At 38.1% G+C, this 23,429-nt stretch overlaps 1 protein-coding gene across 9 annotated transcripts in view; it reads left to right on the top strand.

Moving 5' to 3' along the window:
• The window catches only part of LOC132399358 (E3 ubiquitin-protein ligase MGRN1-like), a 149,139-nt gene that overhangs the window by 52,383 nt on the left and 73,327 nt on the right, over positions 1 to 23,429 (top strand). For all 9 annotated transcript variants that reach the window (XM_059979619.1, XM_059979618.1, XM_059979620.1 and 6 more), the window contains exon 5: positions 5,824 to 5,941. In XM_059979619.1, the coding sequence (XP_059835602.1) occupies positions 5,824 to 5,941 (118 nt within the window). The remainder of the gene's footprint in view (positions 1 to 5,823; positions 5,942 to 23,429) is intronic.

The following is a 23,429-nucleotide window of genomic DNA, read 5'->3' on the forward strand; positions in this document are numbered from 1 at the left end:
TCTTGTATCTTTTCCCAGATTAATGCTTCTCCGTTATCATTCCCTGACTAGTCTTGAATGCTCCTTTGTTTTTATTATGGTTTGATCTGTTGAAAAGTTACCATACTATTGGAACTTACAGAGAAGGTGTTTATTTTTCTTAAGAATTCATTGAAAACATGTGGCCCTCCAATTGTCTACATCAACAAATTGGGTGAGTTGGTAAGGTAATATATAGTATTGCACCTGAGGAAGGTTAGTGAATAATTACAAAGGGATGAATACTTTTTCAACCTCACAATTTTAGTTTTTAATTTTAAGTAAATTATTGACAGGTTTTGGAATTTTTATTTTGATTTGTCATGATGCCCAACGTTTTGTATAATAGCTCAAAAATAGTACTTTAGTATATTTTAAGTTTAGAAAATAAGACAGAAAATAGTTGTGCGGGCTGAATACTTTTTTTTCAAGGTACTGTATATGCAAATTTCATGTGACAATAAAGAGCGTGTACTCACCAAGAGAAACATTGAACTTATTGTCAAAATGTGTTAAGTAATAGGGATTTAATGAAGTTGTCATAATAGATAGTGATACAGTGGTAGACTTCATGTGTTCTCACCTCTCTGCAGTTTAGCCATTTCTGATGATCGCACTGCAGTAACTGCACCCTTCATGTCATGTTTTATAAGTACACACTTGAATCAGTGGAAGGCAAACAGAATCCGTCTCCTGTTGCATACTCACTGATTTGCCTTGCTACAGACAGCCCCACCCAATTCTCAGTTTGTTTATGATACTCATAACCATTTTAGTTAAATTACTACAACATGGCTATGCCAGGCTTTTGATATTAATCCCTTTATGATGTGTTTTGATAAGGAAAACCTGACAACTTCTAACGGTCCTTCATTTGGAATTAGATGTTAATAGGGAACCATCCACACATAATTACCTACAACAAAGTAATCATCATTACTAGCTGGTGGAGCATGTTGCAGAGTATATGGCTGGGTCACGCTGGCCTGCTCACTGTATAATCTGTGATTTGGGGGGGTTTGAATGTGAAGTGGGAAAGATAGACACAGAGACATACCTGTTTTGCTGCCTCATTTGCATCATCTAGCATATTTTCCAGTTCATTACCTTCAAGGTTCCAATTAAATTACATATTCATTTTTATGTATATACTTTAGTAATATTTCATTAAAATGGTAAATTTATCTTGGCCCATTTAGAAGTTTCTTGTTCTTTTTTCCTTGTGGCCCCTACGAAATCCAGCATGCCCCCTGGGGCCCATACAGCTCCCATTGAGAATCACTGCCTTGGGATAAGGTTATGGCCTTGCACCTTATTGTTTCTTGCACTGCACTTTGTAGTTGCAGATCTTTATTCTGCAGTTTGCTTTGTTTTACCTTGCACTAACTTAGTGCATTGTTGCAATGAAATGATTTGTGTCGAAGATGTGCAAGACAAATTTTTAACTTTATCTCGGTGGAGTGAAAAATCTATTTAATATTCCACTAAGTGAACTATCTTCTGGTTATCAACCCTGTCAGTTTCTCAGAATATTGAGTCTTTCAATAAATCATTTTATTCTGCTGAGTCCTAACATTTCTTCATACATCAGCTTCTTCCTTCCAAAAATAAATCCTGGTAAACCTTCTGTGTACTGTCTAGAATTCAACTATGTTCTTCTGTAAATATGGAAACTAAAATCAACATTCATTGCTTTATGTATGCTTTCAATATGATCTATAAAGTTGCATCAGAGCCTTCCTATATTCCATCCCCCTTTCAACAAAAAACATTCAAATATTCAAAGTATGTTTATCACAACATATGTATGCAGTATACAACCCTGAGATTTGTCTTCCCACAGATAGCCATGAACAAAAAAAACCTTGGAACCCGTACAAAGAAAATATCAAACACCCAATGCGCAAAAAGAAGAATAAATTGTGTAAACTGCAAAAAACACAATGTAAGACATCAAACCACAAAGACATTGAAAGAGTCTAGGCATGTTCAGTTTAGTTCTGTTCAGTTCAATATGGTGCTGTGTCATTCGTTGATTGTTCAAAATTGCAGAAAAAGGAATAAAAAAGGAGTAACCAGGAACACACTATAACATGAACTACAGAGTCCTTTCTATAAACTGCATTGGTTGAACCTTGCCCAAAACTCAAGACTCTGGGACCATCCTCCAGTGGCATGGAGTGGGAGGGAGAGTGAGAGACCGACTAAGTGCAGGCAGACAGTTCATTCCATTCTCGTGCTCATTGATTTCCAATCTTGCTCAATGCTTTAATCGGCATGATAGGTGAGAAGCAAAGTTGATCATGGGCTCGCGCCTCGTCTTCAGGCTTCTTGGCCTCTAGGCCTCACACTCCGCTCGAAACTTCACCGAACTCCCTCAGAGACAGCAAAGCACCTGATCACTCAATCGGCCTGAAGGCACATGATCAAGATGTAAATCACAGGTTCCAGTAGTAGCAGAATCATATTTGAAAGAAGTAGTAGTAAAAGAAGTAGTTTAATGAACTCTCTGAAGGATGATATCTTTGGTCGTGTTGTTCACTGGTGCCATCTTCTTCCACTACTTGCTTAATTGGTTATCAAACTTGCAAGCCAGTCCTCAAGTTTCATGAAGTAGGACCTCCAGATCCCTTTGTACTAGAATGTTATGTAGCCTCAATGTATTTAAATATTTTTTTCCAATGTTTTGTCAAAGTTGATAACCTTGCGTTATCCCAGTGTATTCTATATGCCAACTCCTTGCCCACTCACACAACTTGCATCAATCCTCATCTGCTGTTAGTGACCACCTCACAATTTCGTAGTCCACCAGTCTGTATCATCAGTACACATGGTTACAGTACACAATCTCTTTATCTGATACTTTAATATGTATTGTAAGCATTGATTAGGGCTGCTTAAGAGCAAATTTTACTTCAAACACCGCCTAGCACATATTGATTTCTTGTTTGAACAGCTATGAAAGTCTGGCATGTGCATATTCTCATCATTTACAGATAAATAGCTGGAGGGAAGGTATTGTGGATCACAGGAGAGAAAGCCTTTTGCTTCGGCGTATGTATCTGCTGGCTTAATGAGCGAGTTATTCAGCTCTTTGAAGAGTTTTGCTGTCAGCTGCTGATGTTTGTAGACGCTATCAGGATTACGGTTGTCAAAGCTGCAATCTGAATGCTTTTTGGGACAAACATTTTAACTTCAGTTTTTGAAATTACATCTCTACCTTGCTGACAGTCAACACTGGCACACCTCAGGGATGTATACTTCTCTCTCAAATGCCATCTATAAATTTGCTGATGATACAATTATTGTTGACAGAATTTTAGATGTTGATGAGAGAACATACAGGATTGAGATGTATCAGCTAGTTGTGTGGTGTCCAGATTGAATGTAAAACGCTAGCCCACAAAAGTCATGGAAAATGTCTCGGGACATTCAATCTCAGCTCAGTTCTAGTTCAATCTAGTACTGTGTCATTCGATATCTACGGCCGCCCGGATTAAAATTGCACAACGTAGCAACAAAAAATGTAGCAACCAGAGCTAGAACACATCGCATGTGAATTACAGAGCCTAATGCGCAACCGCTTTGACTAAACCTTGTCTGACAGCATCGAGGGAGAGAGAGATTATTTGAATGCAGGGATATTCCTTCGGCAGCAGCGAGTGAGACCATCACACGCAGACAGCTTCCTCTGGCAGCAGCAAAAGAAGTTCTGGTAGTTGGTGGTGCTGAACAGCCAATCGCACTTCTTTCTAATCTTGATCATTTCAGTCATCTTGAGAAATGCATCGGTGAGAAATGGAGTTGAGCAAGGTCTGAAGGCTATTTGGCTTTGAAGCTACACACCATCCTTGGAGACAGCAAAGTGCCAGATGGCTCAATCAGCTCGAAAACACAAGACCAAAATGTAGATCACAGACTCCAACAATAATAGAAACCCTTTTGAAAGAAAAAGAAGATGCGGAAGAAGTAGTTTTGTGATCCTTCTGAAGGCTGCTGTCTTTGTTTGCATTGTTCACTGGCACCATCTTCTTCTTTATTAATTTACTAACAGGACTTCTTACATCTTCAAGTTCAATGTAGATAATTGCAAAAGCATTGGCCTTTGAAGAAACTTGGCTGATGGGCGTTGACATCATCTCTGTAGAGTTTCCTGCCCAATTGTAATCTTCACAACATGCTTCTCCAAGACTAAATCATACTTCTGTTTGTGCCTCTTCTGAGATCTTCTTGGGGCTTTACCATCATATCTCATTTAGTATTCAGGTTCTTTATTGGCCACGCAGCCAAAGTTCTTGTCAAGATGCATTAGTCTTTCTTTCATGAGCTTCTGTACCAATTAACTCACCTTAATTAATTTAACCTCATGTCCCTAACCTTTTTTTATCTTTTACTCCATAATAAAGATCATCCTTATATTTATGGACATCTGTTGATCATATTGTTCCATGCGATTCTTTACTAGTGTATGAATTGTGGTAACGCTTTTCTCATTACCTCCTTATATCTCAGTCTGGTCACATCCTTATCCCTGGTCCCAAACCCCTATTTTCCTTCAGATAACTCACATGCCCAGTGTTCTTCTCCCACACAGTGAATGTACCTACTTAATTTTCTTACTCATTTCTCCTTTTTCTACTGTTCCCCCCCCACAAAAAACCTAGTTCCATTTGTCCATATCCCCTCCTATCTGCTCGAACAGCAAATATTCCCAATTCTACTCTGAAACAGGACCAGTTGTGTGGTTTTTCAGTTCTTCTGCTGGAGCGTCTCCATCTGGTATGGGAGCAGTCGAGTATCAGACCAGAAGTCCCTACAAAAAACTATGAGAACATCTGAGAGGATCATGGGTGTCTTCCTACCATCCATCATGGATATTTATCAGGAGTGCTACATACACAGTGCCCTTAGTATTATTAAAGATCCCACCATCCATCTGACATCCTCTCTGACTTTCTACCTTCAGACAGGAGATTACGATGCATAAAAACAAGTATGGTCAAGATGAGAAGCAGTTTTCTCCCCTAGCCACATCATATTCGAAATGTCACTGGTTAATCTGTTCTGTGCCTTGCAGTATTTAATATTAATGCACTATAATTCATTATTTATGTGTGATTCATCTGTAGATTTTATACTTACCTTCATATCGTGTGTTATGTGTACTAATATGCTTTACACCCTGGTTCAAAGAACCATTGTCTCATTTCTATATACATTATATAGTTATACATGTATGTAGTTAAATGACAATAAACTTCACTTGTCTTGAATCTTCTATGATAACCATTGCTGAATGTGGACATTAGTATCTTGATGTTCGTCTAAGCTGCTTCCTACCCTCCAATCTCCATATTCTGGAGTTCATCTATAGCCTGCAGGCTATAACCCAAATCATAGCATGTCTGCATCAATTGTGCTTGAATAATTTGTATTAGCTCCCCATTTAGTGGTCATGGTCCTAAATTATTCCATTACTGTTCTTCGGTTCCTTTTCAAAATCTTAGCAAATTGTGAAATGAAGGTTTTAGATTTGATATTCTGGTTACTGTACATTGTTCTGCAGCTGCTCAATTTGTGACATTCTCTTTTTTTTGTTCAGCTGAAAAAAAGAACCCTTGTTGAACTGAACATTTTAAAAAATTGTCTATACATCATTATGGAAAGTTGAAAATACAGTCATCTTTAAAACTGCTAATGTGTAGGTTTGGGTAAACTTATTCTCTGATGATATTGGATATTTGAACCTTAGTTTTATTGGATAGGAGAATGCATTTTTACATATCTTATTTCTTTTTGTTTCAGATATACATCAAGGCACCCGTCCATGCAATCTGAGACCATCCATTACAAGAGAGGAGTGAGCCAGCACTTCTCTCTACCTTCTTTTAAAATTGACTTCTCTGAGTGGAAGGAAGATGAGGTATAAATTCATTTATTTTCTTCTGTCATCAAATTCTTACCTTGCTTTTCTCCTGCAGTTTCCTTCTGAAGACAGTAAGTCATTCTGGTGAAAGGTAAAATTAGGGAAAAGTATTGGGAGTGGAGATGAGGGAGATGAGGTATATAGCATTGGTTCGTGGAAAGACTGATGTGAAAGACTGAAGAAGATTGAGTTGGAGAACAGAAGAGCTTTTGAGGGAAGCATCTGGGAATATGCAGGTGCTGCTCAGCAGGCGATGTTTCAGCTGGTCATGGAATTTCACTGCATATGAGAGAAAGCAGCAGTATATTTTCTGCTTGGGGTGTGACTATAGGGAGGAATGAGAAAAAACATGAATTGCTTCTCATGAAAACAATGTAGGCAACATTTTGAATACTGACATCATTTTGTCATGGGCCTTGCAAAAAAGTCCAGATGAGTAAGGGAACATAGATAACCCATCAAGTAACAGAATAGATTTGAGGAGAGTCAAGATACCAGATGGATTCCAACAATCTTGACAGATTTGTTAGGTTTCAGAGATTTCAGAGAAGCTGTATACTACTACAGATTCTGTTTACTCCTAGTTGCTTGATCAGCCATCTTCTAATGCCAAAGAAAATTTTAAAATGCAGATCCTGGAAATCTGACCAAACCTTAGCTGAAATGTTAATGTACTCCATCTTGATGCTGTATGACCTGTGGAGCATTTCTACTATTTTCTGTTTTAGTTTCAGATGTCCTCAGTACTTCTCCATTTACCCTTAAAACCAAATAAAGTGGTTTTAACCAAGATTCTGACTATCCATTCTGTTTTCTCAGCTATCTATACCTCCTTTCTTTATCCATCCATCCACCCATTTGGCCAGCTGCCAGCTGGCTATGGACAATTAACAATGATGAATTAACCTACCTACAAATTTTGGATGGTGGCTGGATACCAGACCACCTGGAAAAAACACACAAATTCCATGGGAAAGAAGTACCAACCCTTCTTACAGAATGGCACCAGAAATGAACTCCAGAGTCTGAAACATCCTGAGTTGTAATGACGTCGCTCTAACTACTATGCTACTGTGGCACCCAACTACACCAGTGTGCTGAATTATACACTACTAGACCCTTCCCACCCTCATTCTGAACTTCTGTCATCCTCTGAGTTGCCTGTTTTTTCTGAAATATGATTCCTTGGTCTCTTCACTTATCCATTTTCCAACTCTGATGTTTTCCAAATTACTTGGTTGACAAATTGTTTCTGAAAATCTGCACCTTATGTTTAATTCCATGTTTGAATTTCTGTTAAGTACTGCAGGACACAACCGTTTACAAATAAAATTACAAATTATATTTTGTGATTGTGACTATTGCTTGTAGGCAGGGAATCAAGTAAGATGTGTACGGTGATAACACCAAACACTGTCTCTTCACTAATGTCTTAATCGCTGCACTGCCATTGTATCTGGAAACCTCTAACCTACATCCAGTTCTGGATAAGCCGCCACTTACTTCATTGAGAATAGTGGGAAGATGAAAGCCATTTATCCTTAGCCTATTTCCAAAGACGTTTCATCCTTGGGCATTGATGCAATTTCTTCGGCCAGTGTCTCGTTTAAAATATTATTGGCAGACCTGATGATTAGTGTACAATGTCCTGGGTATGTTACTCAAAATGGCCTCTTTGGTTTGTTACAAGTAGGAATGTTTCTTTGTCGGATAAGTGTTTCTCTAGCCGTTGTTTCACTTTAGAATGGCTGATATGGTAATTGTATTCATTTGTTAATCAATGGGGAATGTCATTGTGTCTTGTGATGCTGGGAACTTGGGGGAGGGGTTTTCGCGGGTTTTTTGGGAGAGGCCGAGGAAGACACTGAAGAAGGTGGACGTGTGCTGGACTGCTCGTAAGACCACCGGGGTGGTCCCAGGTGCGACGGCCGGATGGGTCGATTGGTTCGTTGATTGAGCTCCAACGAGTGCACTAAACAGACTGAACTTTGATAAGTGGCGCCTTTTGTTTTTTTTCCTTGTGTATATATATTGTATTGCTTACTACTCTTTTTAATTTTAGTAAACTCTTTAAAGTGTATTTCATAACGGTATTTGTTGTGGATTTGATACTGTTGGCGGGCTCGAGGCGTAAACTCGATTCTCACAGCACCTGCGTGTACGGGAGGTGGGTTGGAGAGTGGCTGGATCCCCTTTTTCCCCTAGACATATACCAGCCTGTTGGGTAAGGGTTACATTTGTTTTTGTTTTGTCGTGAGATTCTGATCATAATGTGTCTCGATCCCTAAATGATCTCCTTTACATCTGCAGCAGAACTCAAGTCTTTCCTGGCCCCTTGGCCCTGATAGTGTAACCTTCATATTGGCTATTTCCATATTCTCTTTGAGGCTTTCTCTTCTCCCCCCTTTGTAAGTGTGTTCTAGTCTGCCACTTGTTATTGTGCTCTTGGCAAGCAACGCCACCCTTTAACTTGCATTAGAGTCCCAATGTCTCATTTAAAAGTATCATCTTTCCTTCTGTTTAAATTATTTCATATCTTCTACGGTAATCTCTTTAACTATTTCAACCATCCTCTCTCCCAATTTGAACTGAATAAATTGTTCCTCCTCTGCTCAAAGTCAAGTAAATTCAGTGAACGTGCTGAAATGTCCGGAACTGTTATTCTAGATCAGGATATTTAATAAATGTCTATTGTTACAATAGATAGTTCGGTGATTCAGGGCACAGAAGTGGTGTCAAATGACTGGAAATAGTGATATGGGATTAGTTTGATAGGATACCAGTTTGTGATCTCTTGGCAGAAAAGAAAGCAATTGAAACTTCAAGGAGTGCTTACTTTTCTCCTGAAGAGTAATTACTTAGATATCAATCTATTGATTTGGTTTTAGATAGAGTTTATAGTGTCACTCATAATACCAAACTCAAATATTAAATGCAACTTCCACCTTAAATTGGAATGGGATAGTGCTGCACAACAGCTTGCAATTAAGTACAAATGCAACCTTCTGTATATTCTAGAAATCTGAAGTAACGTATACTTGAAATATTCAGCAGGTTAATCAGCAACTTTGTAAACAGAAACAGCATTAATACTTTTTTGTGATGGACTTCTGTTGGGATTGAAGCAAAGTTATGCACTCATGTTTTCTGTCAGTGGAGAAATTGAAACACGCCATCTGAATGCTGTAGAATGATGTCAACCGTGGGAAGTTATTACTGTTAGAATTGTCAGGCATCACATGAAACCCCTGTCATGCTGAAGGCAAATTGTGTAGCTTGATCTTTCATTTTCCAAAACCAGGCTTTTGTATTACTCAAGAAAACAGAGCCTGGTGAAATGCCAGAAGATGAGGGAGGTAATTAGCTGCCAGTTTGTAGGAAGGGATGGGGAGTGCAATTGGATGGATTGGGACATGTACAAATAGAGTGTGGTGGTTATGGTTAGGGCAATGCAATTGAATTAGGGAAGGGAGGTGGTGAAAACCTGCAGATTCATATAGTCAGAGTTTGTTTTACTGTGAAACGGAGGGGCCAAGGATGTATGCGGCTGCTTCATTTGCAACCTCCAGATCTACCGTGTTGTTGTTATGTGGGTGCTCAGTTACCAACGTCCCATGTCGTTGTGAACTAAATTCGCCTACGGTGTTCCAAAAGGATGGAGGTTGCATGGGGACTGATGATGTCTTGTGCAGCCCTGATGTGGAAATTGTTGTTTGCAAGAGTGACTCACAGCAGGATTTGCCTGGTTAAATTTTCTGAGTGATACAATACCAATTGAATATGTTCATAATCATGTTTCACTTCAAGAAGAAAATATAATTTTCAATTTCTTCATGCTTAAAAATGATTGTGCTGTTATGCTTCCATGTAATAGAAGGGCAAAGAAAGGAGGGAGACAAGGAAAAAACAAAAATTATATCTCAAAGATTGCTGAATGGAGTTTAACTTAGTCAGATCTTACTGACGTCTTAGCAAACTTCCAGCTTGTGCAGTATTTATGTTGGTTGATATATTTGACCTCCTTCTCTGTCAGTGGACTTACCACCTGGGGCACTATCAATAACTTTTGAGGACTTGGACTCTTTTTATATCTGGCACTTCAGCTTCATAACAGCCATAGCTAATGGGAACACCATGGTAGTGTAGCAGGTAGTGTGTCGCCATTAAGCCTTAGGGTGTCGGAATTCAGAATTCAGTTCCAATGTCATCTGTAACGAGTTCGAATTGGGAGAGAGGATGGCTGTGAAACGTCTTTTTTTCTCAGGCTGCTCCAGCTTGTCCCACAGTACAAAGACTTACCAGTTAATGTTAATTGGTCATCGTAAATTGTCCCGTGATTAGGTTAGGATTAAATTGGTGGGTTGCTGGTGATGTGGCTTGACAGGCCTATTCTATGCCTGCATCTCTAAATAATAAGGTATTCAGTCTGCCTCTTGATCAGCAATTGCTGATCTGAGTTTGAAAATGTTAAGTTTTGATTTGAGCATTTGTCCTTGTTGATTTTATTTGTGTTTATTAATAGCAATTTAATGCCAGATTTTTAAAAAATAATTTTAATTTTTCAAATATATTTTTAGCCCTGATTTAAATAGTTCCAACTGTTTTTAAATACTTCCAGTTATTATAGGCAATGACAAAAAAAAAACTGATGCAGGAATAGCTCTGGAACTTCAGATGTGTTACCTGGAGAAGGGTCTCGGCTCGAAACACCGACTTGTTTATTCATTTCCATAGACACTGCCTGACCTGCTGAGTTCCTCCAGCATTTTGTGTGTGTTGCTTTGGATTTTCAGCATCTAAGGATTTCTCATACTTAAAGATGTGTTACCTGGACAAGGTAATTGCAGAGAGAAGCATTGAACATTTTGATGGCCACAAGAGGACATGCAGCCACAGAACTCATGCATGGAAGCAGATGGAATACCATCCAATACGTTCTGTAGCAAAAGAGGTGATACAGGATAAAAGAAAAGAGGAAACAGAAAACCAGTCCAAAGGAGATGTAAATGACAATAGCAAAAATTGTTTCCAGTAGTTGTCAGAATTAATGGTTGCTGTAATTATGCTATCAAACTGGTGAGGTTGGCAGGCTATGAAGTGCCATATCAAAAGGTGATACTTTCTTGAGCTTTGCTGAGATTTATTAAGCCTATTTGGAACATCGTGCATTCATCAAAGTGGGAGTAGGGCAGGTTTTAAGTGGAAAAGTGATCAAACTGGGGTGTCATTTGTGTAGACTATGTAATGATTGCATGATTTGTGTTTTATAACACTGCTATGATCTATTTGGCAATTGTGTTGTTACTTTACTGTCGCTGAGATTGGTCTCTGCTGACCATGGATTGTATGACTGAAGAATCTATTTTAAAGCTAATCATACGGATTCACATTGTTTTGTACTTCTAAAAGTTCTCATAGTTAGCAAGTTTATGGTTTCTGTATTTGCTTGTTATCTGAATTCCTTTAAAATACTACATGTTCTGTTCTTTCCAAAACTGAAATGAAAGCTTAGAGATTGCAAATCACTTGAATCATTAATTAATATTGAATGGTAAAATATTTCTGGGTTTTACAGTATGCTTCATCACAGAGTAAGTTCATGCAGTTCAATCAGGAACTAGTTTGTATGAATGCCAACATTACAGTATGTTTAACAGCCCTTTTGAGGCCATTATGCTCTGACTGGCTAAATGTGCCTAGCCATTTATGGGACATCACTGAGATTACAGGATTTGTTTGAGGAAGCATCATGGAACTAATGTTTCATGCTCAAATTAGTTTATAAATTGCATCATGATGCAAATATGATTCACTTAAATGTGACTGACAAGCCAAATTAGAAATGCTGGATATTAAACGTTTTTATCTGATGAAGTGACCAAAGTAGGACAATTTTTGTATGCTGCCAGGAGCACTGAGAAATATTTTCCTTTTTGCAGTATGAAAACGTGATTTAGTTTCCTTAAAGAGAACTTCATTGGATCTTTCTTAAAGTATTTTTGAAAATGTTTTTCACTTTGCTAATATTTGCATTTCAAAAGCAGTCACTCCCAGAGCTCTTTTTTCATGTGTCATGCTTTATATTTGATTATTAAGTGCCATTAAGAAGAAAGTATGGCAGCATTTTTGTTTTCTTAGAACTTTGCAAGGATTTGGCACATCATCTAAAACTTTGACAAATTTGTATAGATGTGTGGTGGAGAGTATATTGACTGGTTGAATCGTAGTCTGGTATGGAAAACCAATGTCGTCGTATGAAAAAGCCTACAAAAACTAGTGGATATGGCCCAACCATCATCGGGTAAAGCCCTCTCACCACTGAGCATATCTACGTGGAGTGCTATCACAGGAAAGCAGCATCCATCATCATAGGCCCGCATCATCCAGGCCGTGTTCCCTTCTTGCTGTTGTTATCAGGAAGAAGGTGCAGAAGCCTCAGTTTTCTGCACCATCAGTTTCAGGAACAGTTATTACCCTTCAACCATCAGGCTCTTGAACCAAATGGGATAACTTCACTCCCCCATCACTGAACTGCCCCACAACAAAGGCTACTTATCTCATGTTCTCGTTATCCACTTTCCAGGGCTACTTATCTCATGTTGTCGTTATCCATCTATCCGGCCATCCATCATTTGTAATTACCTGGTTTTCTGCATTAATTACTCATAAAATGTGGTCTGATCTTCATCTAAGTCACGATAGCAGAGAAAAACAAATCTGCCTAAACAAATAACACTAACAATTGTATTTCTTCTTATCAATACTGAGTACACTATTTAAACGATCAAAGGCTAGGTTCAAAAAAGTATGTGAAACTCTGGAATAATGCTTTCTACAAAAGCTGTTTGGAGTCAGGAGTTCCAGTCAATGAGATGATATTGGAGATGTGGGATGTATAGGTGCCCTGCCTGATTTAAAGGAAAGACATTCAAAGTCAGGTTACTGACAGAACCATGTCTTCTCAACAAAGATCTGTTTATATACACCATGCCCCGGTTTAAGCAACTTTTAGAACTTAGAAGAAGAGTTGTAGAGATGCATGAAACTGGAAAGTCCACAGAAGTATTTCTAAAGACCTGAGTGTTCACCAAGTAACAGTAAATGAAATTATCTACAAATGGAGGAAACTCAGTACTGTTGCTACTTTCCTTAGGGTTGGGTGTCTTGCAAAGATCACTCTAAGAGCACAACATGCAATGCTGAAGAAAGTTAGAAAGAACCCAAGGGTCACAGCAAAAGACCTGCAGAAATTTCTGGAACTTGCTAAATTCTCTTTTCATGTATCTATTATAAGAAAAACGTTGAACAAGAATGGTGTTCATGGAAGGACACCACAAACAAGACTACGACTCTCCAAAAAAACCATTACTCACGTCTCAAATTTGCAAAAGACCACCTGGATGTCCCACAACACTTCTGGGACAATGTTCTGTGGATAGATGAGACAAAAATTAAACTTTTTGGTAGAAATGCACATCACTTTGTTTGGAAGAAAAAGGCACTGCACATCAACACCAAAACCTCATCCCAACTGAGAAGCATGGTTTCGGGTTGCTTTGCTGCCTCAGCGTCTGGAGAACTTGCAGTTGTTGAGGGAATAATGAATTCAAGATAGTTTCAAGACATTTTACAGGAGAATATAAGGGTAGCAGTCTATCACCTGAAGCTTAATAGAAGTTGGATGATTCAACAAGACAATGATCCAAAACAAGAGTAAATCAACAGCAGAATTGTTTAAAAGAAGAAAATTCTTGTTTTGGAATGGCCAAGTCAAGGTCCAAACCTTAACCCAATTGAGATGCTGTGGCATGACCTGAAGAGGGCTGTTCATGCAAAGTATCCCAGAAATATTGAACTGAAACAGTTTTGGGTGGAGGAATGGTCTAAAATTCCTCCTGGCCATTGTGTAAGTCTGATCAGTTACAGAAAATGTTTGGTGTAAGGTATTGCTGTTAAAGGATATTCTACCAGTTACTAAATAAAAGTCCTTTTCCCACCTGGACTGTAAATGATGAAACAATGTGTTCAATAAGGACATGAAATATACAACTGTTTCTGTGTTGGTCTAGGCAGATTGTGTTTGTCCATTATTGTGACTTAGATGAAGATCAGCCCACATTTCATGAGTAATTAATGCAGAAAACCAGGTAATTTCAAAGAGTTCACTAACTTTTTCTTGAAACTGTATCTATCTATCTATCTTCTTTGTTTTTCTCTTTGTATTTGTACAGTTTGTTGTCTTTTGCACAGTCATTGTCCGCCCTGTTGGTTGGGTCTTTCATTGATTCTGTAATGGTTATTGGATTTGCTGAGTATGCCTGCAACTAAACAAGTCTCGGGGTTGTATATTGTGACATATATGTACTTTGATAATAAATTTACTTTAAACTTTGAGCTTTGATACCCAGGGAATCTTGTTGGACAAAATAATCTGAAGCTGTTGTTACTCTTTTGAAAATCTTATCTATGTTCCTTCATGTTGTCCCTTCAATATCAGCAGAAGAGTTTTCATTGTTAAACACATATTAACATGTAAATACTTTTAAAAGCAATACACTTGATTTTTTTTTCATTTCTTTGTTAAAACAGTTGGGAATTTCCAACAGATTATTTTATTTCAGGGCAGAAGTTGTTGGTCTTAAAACTGCTTAGTTTAACATTACAAGTAATATAAATGTGAATTTTGTGTCCTGTAACTGGACTGTTAAAGCATATGGATACCCAAATGCGATAATATGATCTTCTAAAGTGGAAATGTTTGGTTAAAAAATTTAATTAGATGAGATTTGTAACTGTCTTGCCCTTGTTAGTTCATCAAAGTTGAGTGTTATCTACAGTTCAGATGATTTATTGTTCTGCTGAAAAAAAGATAACAAGCAGATGCAAACAGTAATGAAAAAACTTAATCGCATGGTAACTCCGAATGAAGCTAAATTTTCAGATAGTTTTGGTCAGGCCACATTGTGTTCTGTTTCAGAAACATAAAAGGTATGGCTGGGGAAGTCCGGAACTAGAGAGATTAATTAAAGAAAATATCTGTAATTCCCTCCCAGCCTGCTTCCTATAGGAGCATTATTCGACCCATCTTGTTTTTATACCTTTGCTTTCTTTCTCTTCCAGAAGCACAATGAGAATTCACTGATCATCTAGGATACTCACCAAGTAATGGCAGTAGGTTTAGATCAAAGTTCAAAGAAAATTTATCAATGAAGTACATATCTGTCACCATATGCAACCCTGAGATTAATTTCCTTACAGGCGTACTCAATAAATCCATAATAAAATAATAGCCATAATAGAATCAACGAAAGGCTGTGCCAACTTGGGCATTCAACCAGTGTGCCAAAGCAACAAGTGGTGCAAATACAAAATAAAGAACTAATAATAATAATAAATAAGTAAGCAATAAATATCAAGAACATGAGATGAAGAGATGTAAGGATGTTGAAGGAATAAATGAGATGCAGAGGTGTTGCTGATATTTGATAGTGGTTGCTGTGAATGTGATTTGGGCTTGATGGTGTTTGTAGCATCAGTGGTAAGGGTTCTCCATGTGAATTCTCCTGGATGGATGATAACAAAGCCTTGAAGATAAGTGGAAATCTGGATTGCTGTCTTCTTCATTTGATAAAGCTCTTTGTAGAAAAATACAGCTTTTTATGTCGTGGTCTGACTTATGATATACTTCATATCCAGATTGTCTTCTGTGAAGGTGACTATTTTTTAGATAGCAGGAGGTGACCTACAAAAGTCTTTTAATGCTCAGTAACACTTTAGTAACTTCTTGTTCCTTTCATGACTTCTGTTGCTGAAGGTCTGTCAGATTTGTGTTTGTAATTTGATGAATGAATTCCTCCATTCTGGTTACCTCATCAAACCCAGCCTTATTTGTTGACTAAAGATTTCTAAAGTTCATAAGACCACGCAAATTCCACCATGATTTTTTTCTATACACCATTTGTTATATCAGATATACTTTCTCGAGACTCTTGTGTAGGCGACGGCTTTCTGAACGGCTTTCGGAACTTTGTTCCTCTGATGTATTTTGAAAATATTATTACTTTTAAAATACATGCTTCATTACATGCTGCAGTCTGTAAAACCTTACTGATATTGGTCAAAGCATCTTAATTAGCTTGACAACAGCCAGATAATGTCTTGGGATATCCAGGAAAATCATTAATAATGAGCTTTGATGTCAAGGTTATTCCTGATGTAATATTGTTCAGTGAAGGAGGAGTGAAATTATATGATACTAATATTTGAATTTACCTTGACTTATATTCTCTGAATGGTAGGCTGACAGAAGCTTAAGCTAACAATCACTCTCATATACTTGAGGAAAAGAGCAAAGTGATCCCTGGCTGACTTGAGCAGTTTTGCATCACATGCAATGAGTGCACCTAGGACACCTGATTTATGTTCAGTGCCTTTAGGAGAGTAGCCATTTCCTGTGATGCTTCTTCAATTACATGGGAAAATTTATTTACTGGCACAAAATTGTATTTTCTGGAAGAAGAATATTATGCAAGTTTGCACATACTTTGAAACACTCATAGCATTTGTGGGTGGCCTTGAGCATACTGGCACTTGAAGATCCATTATCTTTCTCAGATTTGCTCATGACTTTTATTTTCCTGGATCATCATCAAACTCTGGCACGTACTATTGATTCTGATCTTCTGAATTCCAAAACATGCTCATGCAAAATATTTAACTATGCTAGTAATTGTAGTATTTTATATAGTACTAGACAACTGGGTGACCCATTGGGACACCCTTTGAGAGAAAGGTAGTGCAGTCTGATGTGACCAGAATGAACATTAAATTTCCCTGATTGCTATTGCTATTGCTTTGCTTTGCTTTGAAAATTAAAGAAAAACTCAGTTTATTAAAGAAGAAAGACACGTAGCAAGGCAAATATAGCTCCTTCTTGCTTAACGAAGGACACTTTTGATGACAACATTTCTGGTTGATCTGCCACCCTTTAAGGATACTCTAATGTTTTCATTTCTTTTTCCCTGGCTTAAAGCCACATACAGCTGACGATACAGGAATACCGGTTTCTCCAGATAAATCAACACATTCTCCATGGTTTGGCCTTGCGCTTTATGTATGGTCATACCAAAGCATGACTGTATCGGGAATTGGCTCCGCTGAAGACGCACATCTTCCCCTTCTGATAAACTGAGAGTAATTCTTGGGATCATGACAATATCATTTTTGAACACACCAGTGTTTATCTTTGCTACGATGAGATTGTTGTGTAGCGGCAGTGAGGGCATACTCTCATTACATACCAACATCAGCAGAACTGTTCCAGCGTGCGAGTCATGCATTTTACCTTGCTCTTTCTCTGTCAAAGTATTGTCGTTGAAAGCGGGCATTCTCAGTTATGACTCTTTGCCACATATTCTCAAGTCGATCTTTCCTTTTCTCCTCTGTCTCTTCCTCTCTCCTCCTTCTGTGCCTATTTTTGTCATTCTGGAGACGTGCAGCCCTTTAATCCCCGGTCTTTCCATCTTTTCTGCTGTTTGTTCTTTGTCTCTGATCCTGGAGTTGTGTGGCCCTGGCCTGAACTGATTCTTGTTCTCCCCTCCTTTCTGTGCCTGTTGTTGTCATTTTGGAGACGTGCATGCCTCTCCTCCTCTGTTTCTTCTTCTCTCATCTTTTTTGTCCTGACTCTTTGATCCTGAAGTCGTGCAACCCTGGCTTCATCCGATACTTGTTTTGTCCCTCTCCTTGCCGCGTCCCGACGTCATTTGGCGTAATCTCTTGACCATAATGTCCCTCTTCTCTTTCCACGCAGCATAATTAGGCTGACCACATTTTTTTTTACCTTAATGCTGGATAGAAGATATGAAGCAGTAACACCAAAGCCTCCAGGATGCTGATTTCTCTTGATGATGTGGTTGGCGCTCTCCTAAATGGACGTGATACAGTCACCGCTGTCCTTTGATGGGTGTTTCGAAGTATGTTATTACACTAGGCGTATAGTTCCCTGAAGGTGGAATCTCATGTGGATAGGGTGATGAAGAAAGCTTTTGGTATGCTGGTCTTTATAAATCAGAGCATTGAGTATAGGAGTTGGGATGTAATGTTAAAATTGTACAAGGCCAAATTTGGAGTATTGTGTACAGTTCTGGTCACCAAATTATAGGAAAGATGTCAACAAAATAGAGAGAGTACAGAGGAAATTTACTAGAATGTTAACTGGGTTTCAGCACCCAAGTTACAGAGAAAGGTTTAACAAGTTAGGTCTTTATTCTTTAGAGCGTAGAAGGTTGAGGGAGGACTTGATAGAGGTATTTAAAGTTATGAGGGGGATAGACAGAGTTGATGTGGATAGGCTTTTTCCATTGAGAGTAGGGGAGATTTAATTGTCTATCCACACATTTTAATTGAACGTCCCATTCCCATTCTGATATGTCTATCCATGGCCTCCTCTACTGTCAAAATGAATCCAAACTCAGGTTGGAGGAACAACACCTTATATACCGGCTGGGTAGCCTCCAACCTGATGGCCTGAACATTGACTTCTCTAACTTCTGTTAATGCCCCTCCTCCCCTTCTTATCCCATCCCTGACATATTTAGTTGTTTGCCTGTTCTCCATCTCCCTCTGGTGCTTTCCCCCCCTACCCCTTTCTTTCTCCTGAGGCCGCCTGTCCCATGATCCTTTCCCTTTTCCAGCTCTGTATCACTTTCGCCAATCACCTTTCCAGCTCTTAGCTTCATCCCACCCCCTCCGGTCTTCTCCTATCATTTCGCATTTTCCCCCTCCCCCCACTACTTTCAAATCTCTTACAATATTTCCTTTCAGTTAGTCCTGACAAAGGGTCTCGGCCTGAAGCATCGATATTGCTTCTCCTTATAGATGCTGCCTGGCCTGCTGTGTTCAAGTTGCTAACTAGTGTCAGACACATGCATTTGTGTGACTGTTGGATGCTACATCATGCTTAGAGCAAACAGTTTTTAAATTGCATCAGTTTTGTGTTAAAAAAGCAGTGATTTTTGTCACGAATAGTTGGTGTGAACTGAGCAGTATGACAACTCAGTATGGTTTCAAACATTCAGGCTTGCAGATGCCAAAATGACTGGGAGTGAAAATGAAATAATTTTGCAACGTAACAAGTTAGGATCAATGAAGAATTTGAAGGTATTGACAGTAATCTTGAATGTTGCAATGAAAATAAAGACTTGGAGGATGCAGTGGTCAGAAGTATTGTATAAAGGTAGTCCATTAGCTGTGCTCATTTTTTTTCATTTACTGTCAAACAAAATTACACATCAGCATACACTGAATTAATTCCTCCGTCGATAGCTATTAGAAACTAATACACAGTTTAATGGTACTGTAGTAATATTGGTAGTGTTCTAATTTGTTCTGTAATTCATTTAAATACATAATTTGTTACTCATTTAAAAGGCAATTTGTCTTTTTTTATACATTTTAAACTATTTCCATCCAAGTTCAGTCATTTCACTGGAAACATACAGAAGTATGTTTACATACAAATACTGTATTGTCACCAAACAATTGATACTAGAGCGTACAATCATCACAGTGATATTTGTTTCTGCGCTTTGCGCTCCCTGAAGTACAAATTGTACATACATAGAAACAAAAAACACAAGTACTGGGGTGCTGAACAATGGCAGCAAATGCTCTGGACTGATGAGTCAAAAATTGAAAGTTTTGACTCAGGTCAAAGGCACTTTGGCTGTAGGAGAGCTGGAGAGTGTGACATGGATGAGTGTGCAGCCAGCAGTGAAGCATGACCGAGTTTCCCTGCAGGTTTGACTCTCCACTTCTGAAAATGGAGTTGGTGATCTGGTCATAATTAATGGAATTTTCAATGCTGAGAAGTACAAGCAGATTCTCGTCCATCATGCAATACCAACAGGGTGGCGTCTGATTGGTTCCATCTTTATTCTGTAGCAGGTCAATGACCCCACTAGCACAACCAAGGCCATAAAGAACTATCTGCATCAAAAAGAAGAATATGGAGTTCTGTATCAAATAGTATGGCTTCCATACAGTCCTGTTCTCAATATTATCAAGGCTGTCTGGGGTTACCTGGAGAAAGAGAAACAAGTGAGACAGCCAAAATCTACAGAAGAGCTGTGACAAGTTCTCTAAGATGCTTGGGGATGACCTATTAGCCCATCTTCTTGTAAAACTGCACGACTATATACCTAAGAGAGTTGATGCAGTTTTAAACACAAAGGGTGGTCACACCAAATATTGATTTGATTTAGTTTTTTTTACTGTTTGCTCTTCTTTACAGCAATTTTTTTGATACTTAGAATCTTTTCATTTCATTATTTTTGAAAACCTCTTTGCTTCACAAAAGTAGGTGGATTACCTTTCATTACTTTTATGTTGGTATACTAATTACTAGCTCTGGGCCTAGAAGACCTAGGAGTCTAGCTGTTTATGATCTATGTTAATATAGTGTATCTGTTTGGTTTTGATACAAAAGTTCATGGGAGAGTTAAGTTGTGAGGAAAGACACATTCTACGAAGTAATATTGCTAATTTTAGAATAAATAAGAAGATGGTAGACGGAGCCCATTGGTGATTGGATGGTCATGAAAGCAGAATGATACTTAAATGTTTGAACTTCTACCCTCTTCCTTTCCATTCCTGATGAAGAGTCTTAGCCTGAAATGTCAACTGTCTATTTCCTTCTGTAGATACTGCCTGATTTGCTGCGTTTTTCCAGCATTTTGTCTTGTGTTGCTCAAGATTCAAGCATCAGAAAAATCTCTCATGTTTCTTAAATGATATTAGATTTTTATCTGATTGTACAGGAAACAAAGTTAACATGTGTGCAGTCCATGGCCTCCTCCACTGCCGTGATGAGGCCAGTCTTTCTAATTCTAAGTTTAGAAGGGTAAGAGTTGATCTGAATGAAACAAAACATTCTAAGGATATCTGATAGGCCAGGTGCAATGTGGTGTGAGAGTCCAGAACTACACTACATAATATCAGGGTAAAGGATTGGCTATTTAAGAATGTGTTGAAGTTGAACAACTACTTCAAGAAATATGAATGGTGAAAATAGCTAAATATAGTCATATTTGAGATACAGTTTTGGTCAGTGGCCTTTACTGGAAGTTTTAGGGAAAGTGGAGTTCAAGCCAAAGGTCAGAACAGTTGTAATCTTTCAGAATGATGGAGCAGACATTACAGACTGAATGGCATTGTGGTCTAGTTTACGTACTTGTAAGTTATTCATTGAAGAGTTCGATCTATATGGTATTTCATTGTTTCAGATTTTATTCTGTCGCTTGTGTGAAGAAGTACTGCTGTAGGGCAGAAATTAATAAATTTAATCTAATTCGATCTTTGGATTCTCAATGATTTTGCATTGCATCTTTGCTTGAGTATCGTATGTTTTGTGGTTCTAATCCTGGGAAGAATTATAGGCTCATTTATTTTGTACTTGCAGCTCTGTTTGTAATTGAACATTTTGTTTATATAATTTGTTGAAATAATTGTATTCAATTAAAAATGGGGCAAGGTGTAAAGATATATATTTTAATATTAAATATGATGTTTTAAAATTTCAGTACAGTCAGCCCTCCTTATCCGCGAGGGATTGGTTCCGGGACCCCTTGCGGATACCAAAAATCACAGATGCTCAAGTCCCTTATTCAACCTGTCTTAATACGGTGGTCCTTAGGACCCAGTAGAACCCCAGACCTTATTTAACCTGGCTAAGTGCGGTGGACATTAGGACCCGGTGGCGCAGCTCTGAATCCGCAGTGTTTCTGTTCGTGAAAATAATCACGATTGAAAATAAAGCAATCAGAAAGAGGTGAAATGGAAAAGAGTTAGGCTACATCAGCGAATGATCGGAACAATTTTAAAGGATAAAGTGAGAAAGGCCCTGTCCCGATGAAAGCTACAATTATTACTAAGCAATGCAGTGGTTTTATGTCTAGGTTTTGGGTTTTTGATTCGGGAGCGGTCTGTCCCTGGATTGAACTCGGCGCTGAAACATACGTTCTTAAGTATTTTATATGCATAGAAAAGTGAAATATATACTATATACTAAGACAAACGTTTGACTAACTGATGCTAAATAATACTGGATGTACCTGTTCTGACTTACTTAGTAAGAGAGCTTACGATTTTTTTTCAATCCCGATCTGCGATAACCCACACATATTTTCCTGTATACTTTAAATCATCTCTAGATTACTCATAATACCTAATACAATGTAATTGCTATGTAAAATTGTTGTTATACTGCATTGTTTAGGGAATAATGACAAGAGAAAAGGTCTGTACATGCTTGAATAACAAGTGCTGGAAGAGCACTTTTGGGTTTTCGCGATTCATGGTTGGTTGAATTCACGGATAAGGAGAGCCAACTGTATGTTCTTTGCAAAAAATTGAAGACTGCTGATATTTTGAATGTTTGTGATCTTTAGGTTGTTGACATTCAGTAATTATGGGAAACATATCTGTTCACAAAAGTATTTCTGAATAAGTGCTATGCAGAAGAGACTAAACAGTGGATCTCGATGCTTTTAAAAGGTAGAAAGCAGTTCTTGTTCGTGAGTAATAGGCAAACTCTTTCATGTTATGTGGTCTTCTAAAGACCTGTCAATTACAATTTTGTCAGGTTAGTTTTATAATCTTAGTTGGTTTCTTAAGTAAGTAATGATCTAGAGCTGGAGTCCCTAAGGCAATTCATCGCTGACTGGCAACTCCTATGATGCTATGGTGAAAACTGTGAAGAGAGTCGCTGCTACATTGGGAACAGTTTGCTCGCCATACCATACTGCCCTGACTTGCATATCACATAGACAGCTGGGATGCAACATCCATGGTCAACCTGGACCAATGGAGAGCCTCAAGGCTTAGTAGTTTAAAAAGCTTTACCAGAAATTAGCTGAACTTGTAATAAATATCTCTGAGAGTTTTAAAACCATTTACACAGTCTTCTGAAGAATAGATTTTAATTGCCTTGATTTTTTTGTTATAAGCCAGACAGATCAATAGAAGTTAAATTTTAAAGGTACATTGTGTCTGCACTTGTTTTTTTTTGATAGTAATGAATTGGGTCCTGAATTAATTGTAGCAACCATGCCGACCTTGTTAACTGTGCTGAAGGCTAGACATTGAATACTTGCTAATTATTGCTGAGCAAAAGCACCAGATTTAAATTTGCTTGTATCCTTATTAACTCTGATGATGAATTCTCCCAGATGCCAAGGATTCAAAATATATACACAGTTGACATAAAAGGGGTGGGTGTTTAACAGAGGAAAATGATCAATAATAAATTATAGTTATATTTGCATTGGCCTGTTGCTGCGATTATACTCAGCATTTTTGTGTAGAACATAGAACAGTACAACACAGGAACAGTGTAAAATTACTGTTAGCAGCATAGAATTAGGAGCAGTAACTATTTCTGACGATTTTTATTTTCATTAATAACAATTGATAAAGATTTCACAATTAC

Source organism: Hypanus sabinus, chromosome 9, assembly GCF_030144855.1.
Source record: "Hypanus sabinus isolate sHypSab1 chromosome 9, sHypSab1.hap1, whole genome shotgun sequence".
NCBI lineage: Eukaryota > Metazoa > Chordata > Chondrichthyes > Myliobatiformes > Dasyatidae > Hypanus > Hypanus sabinus.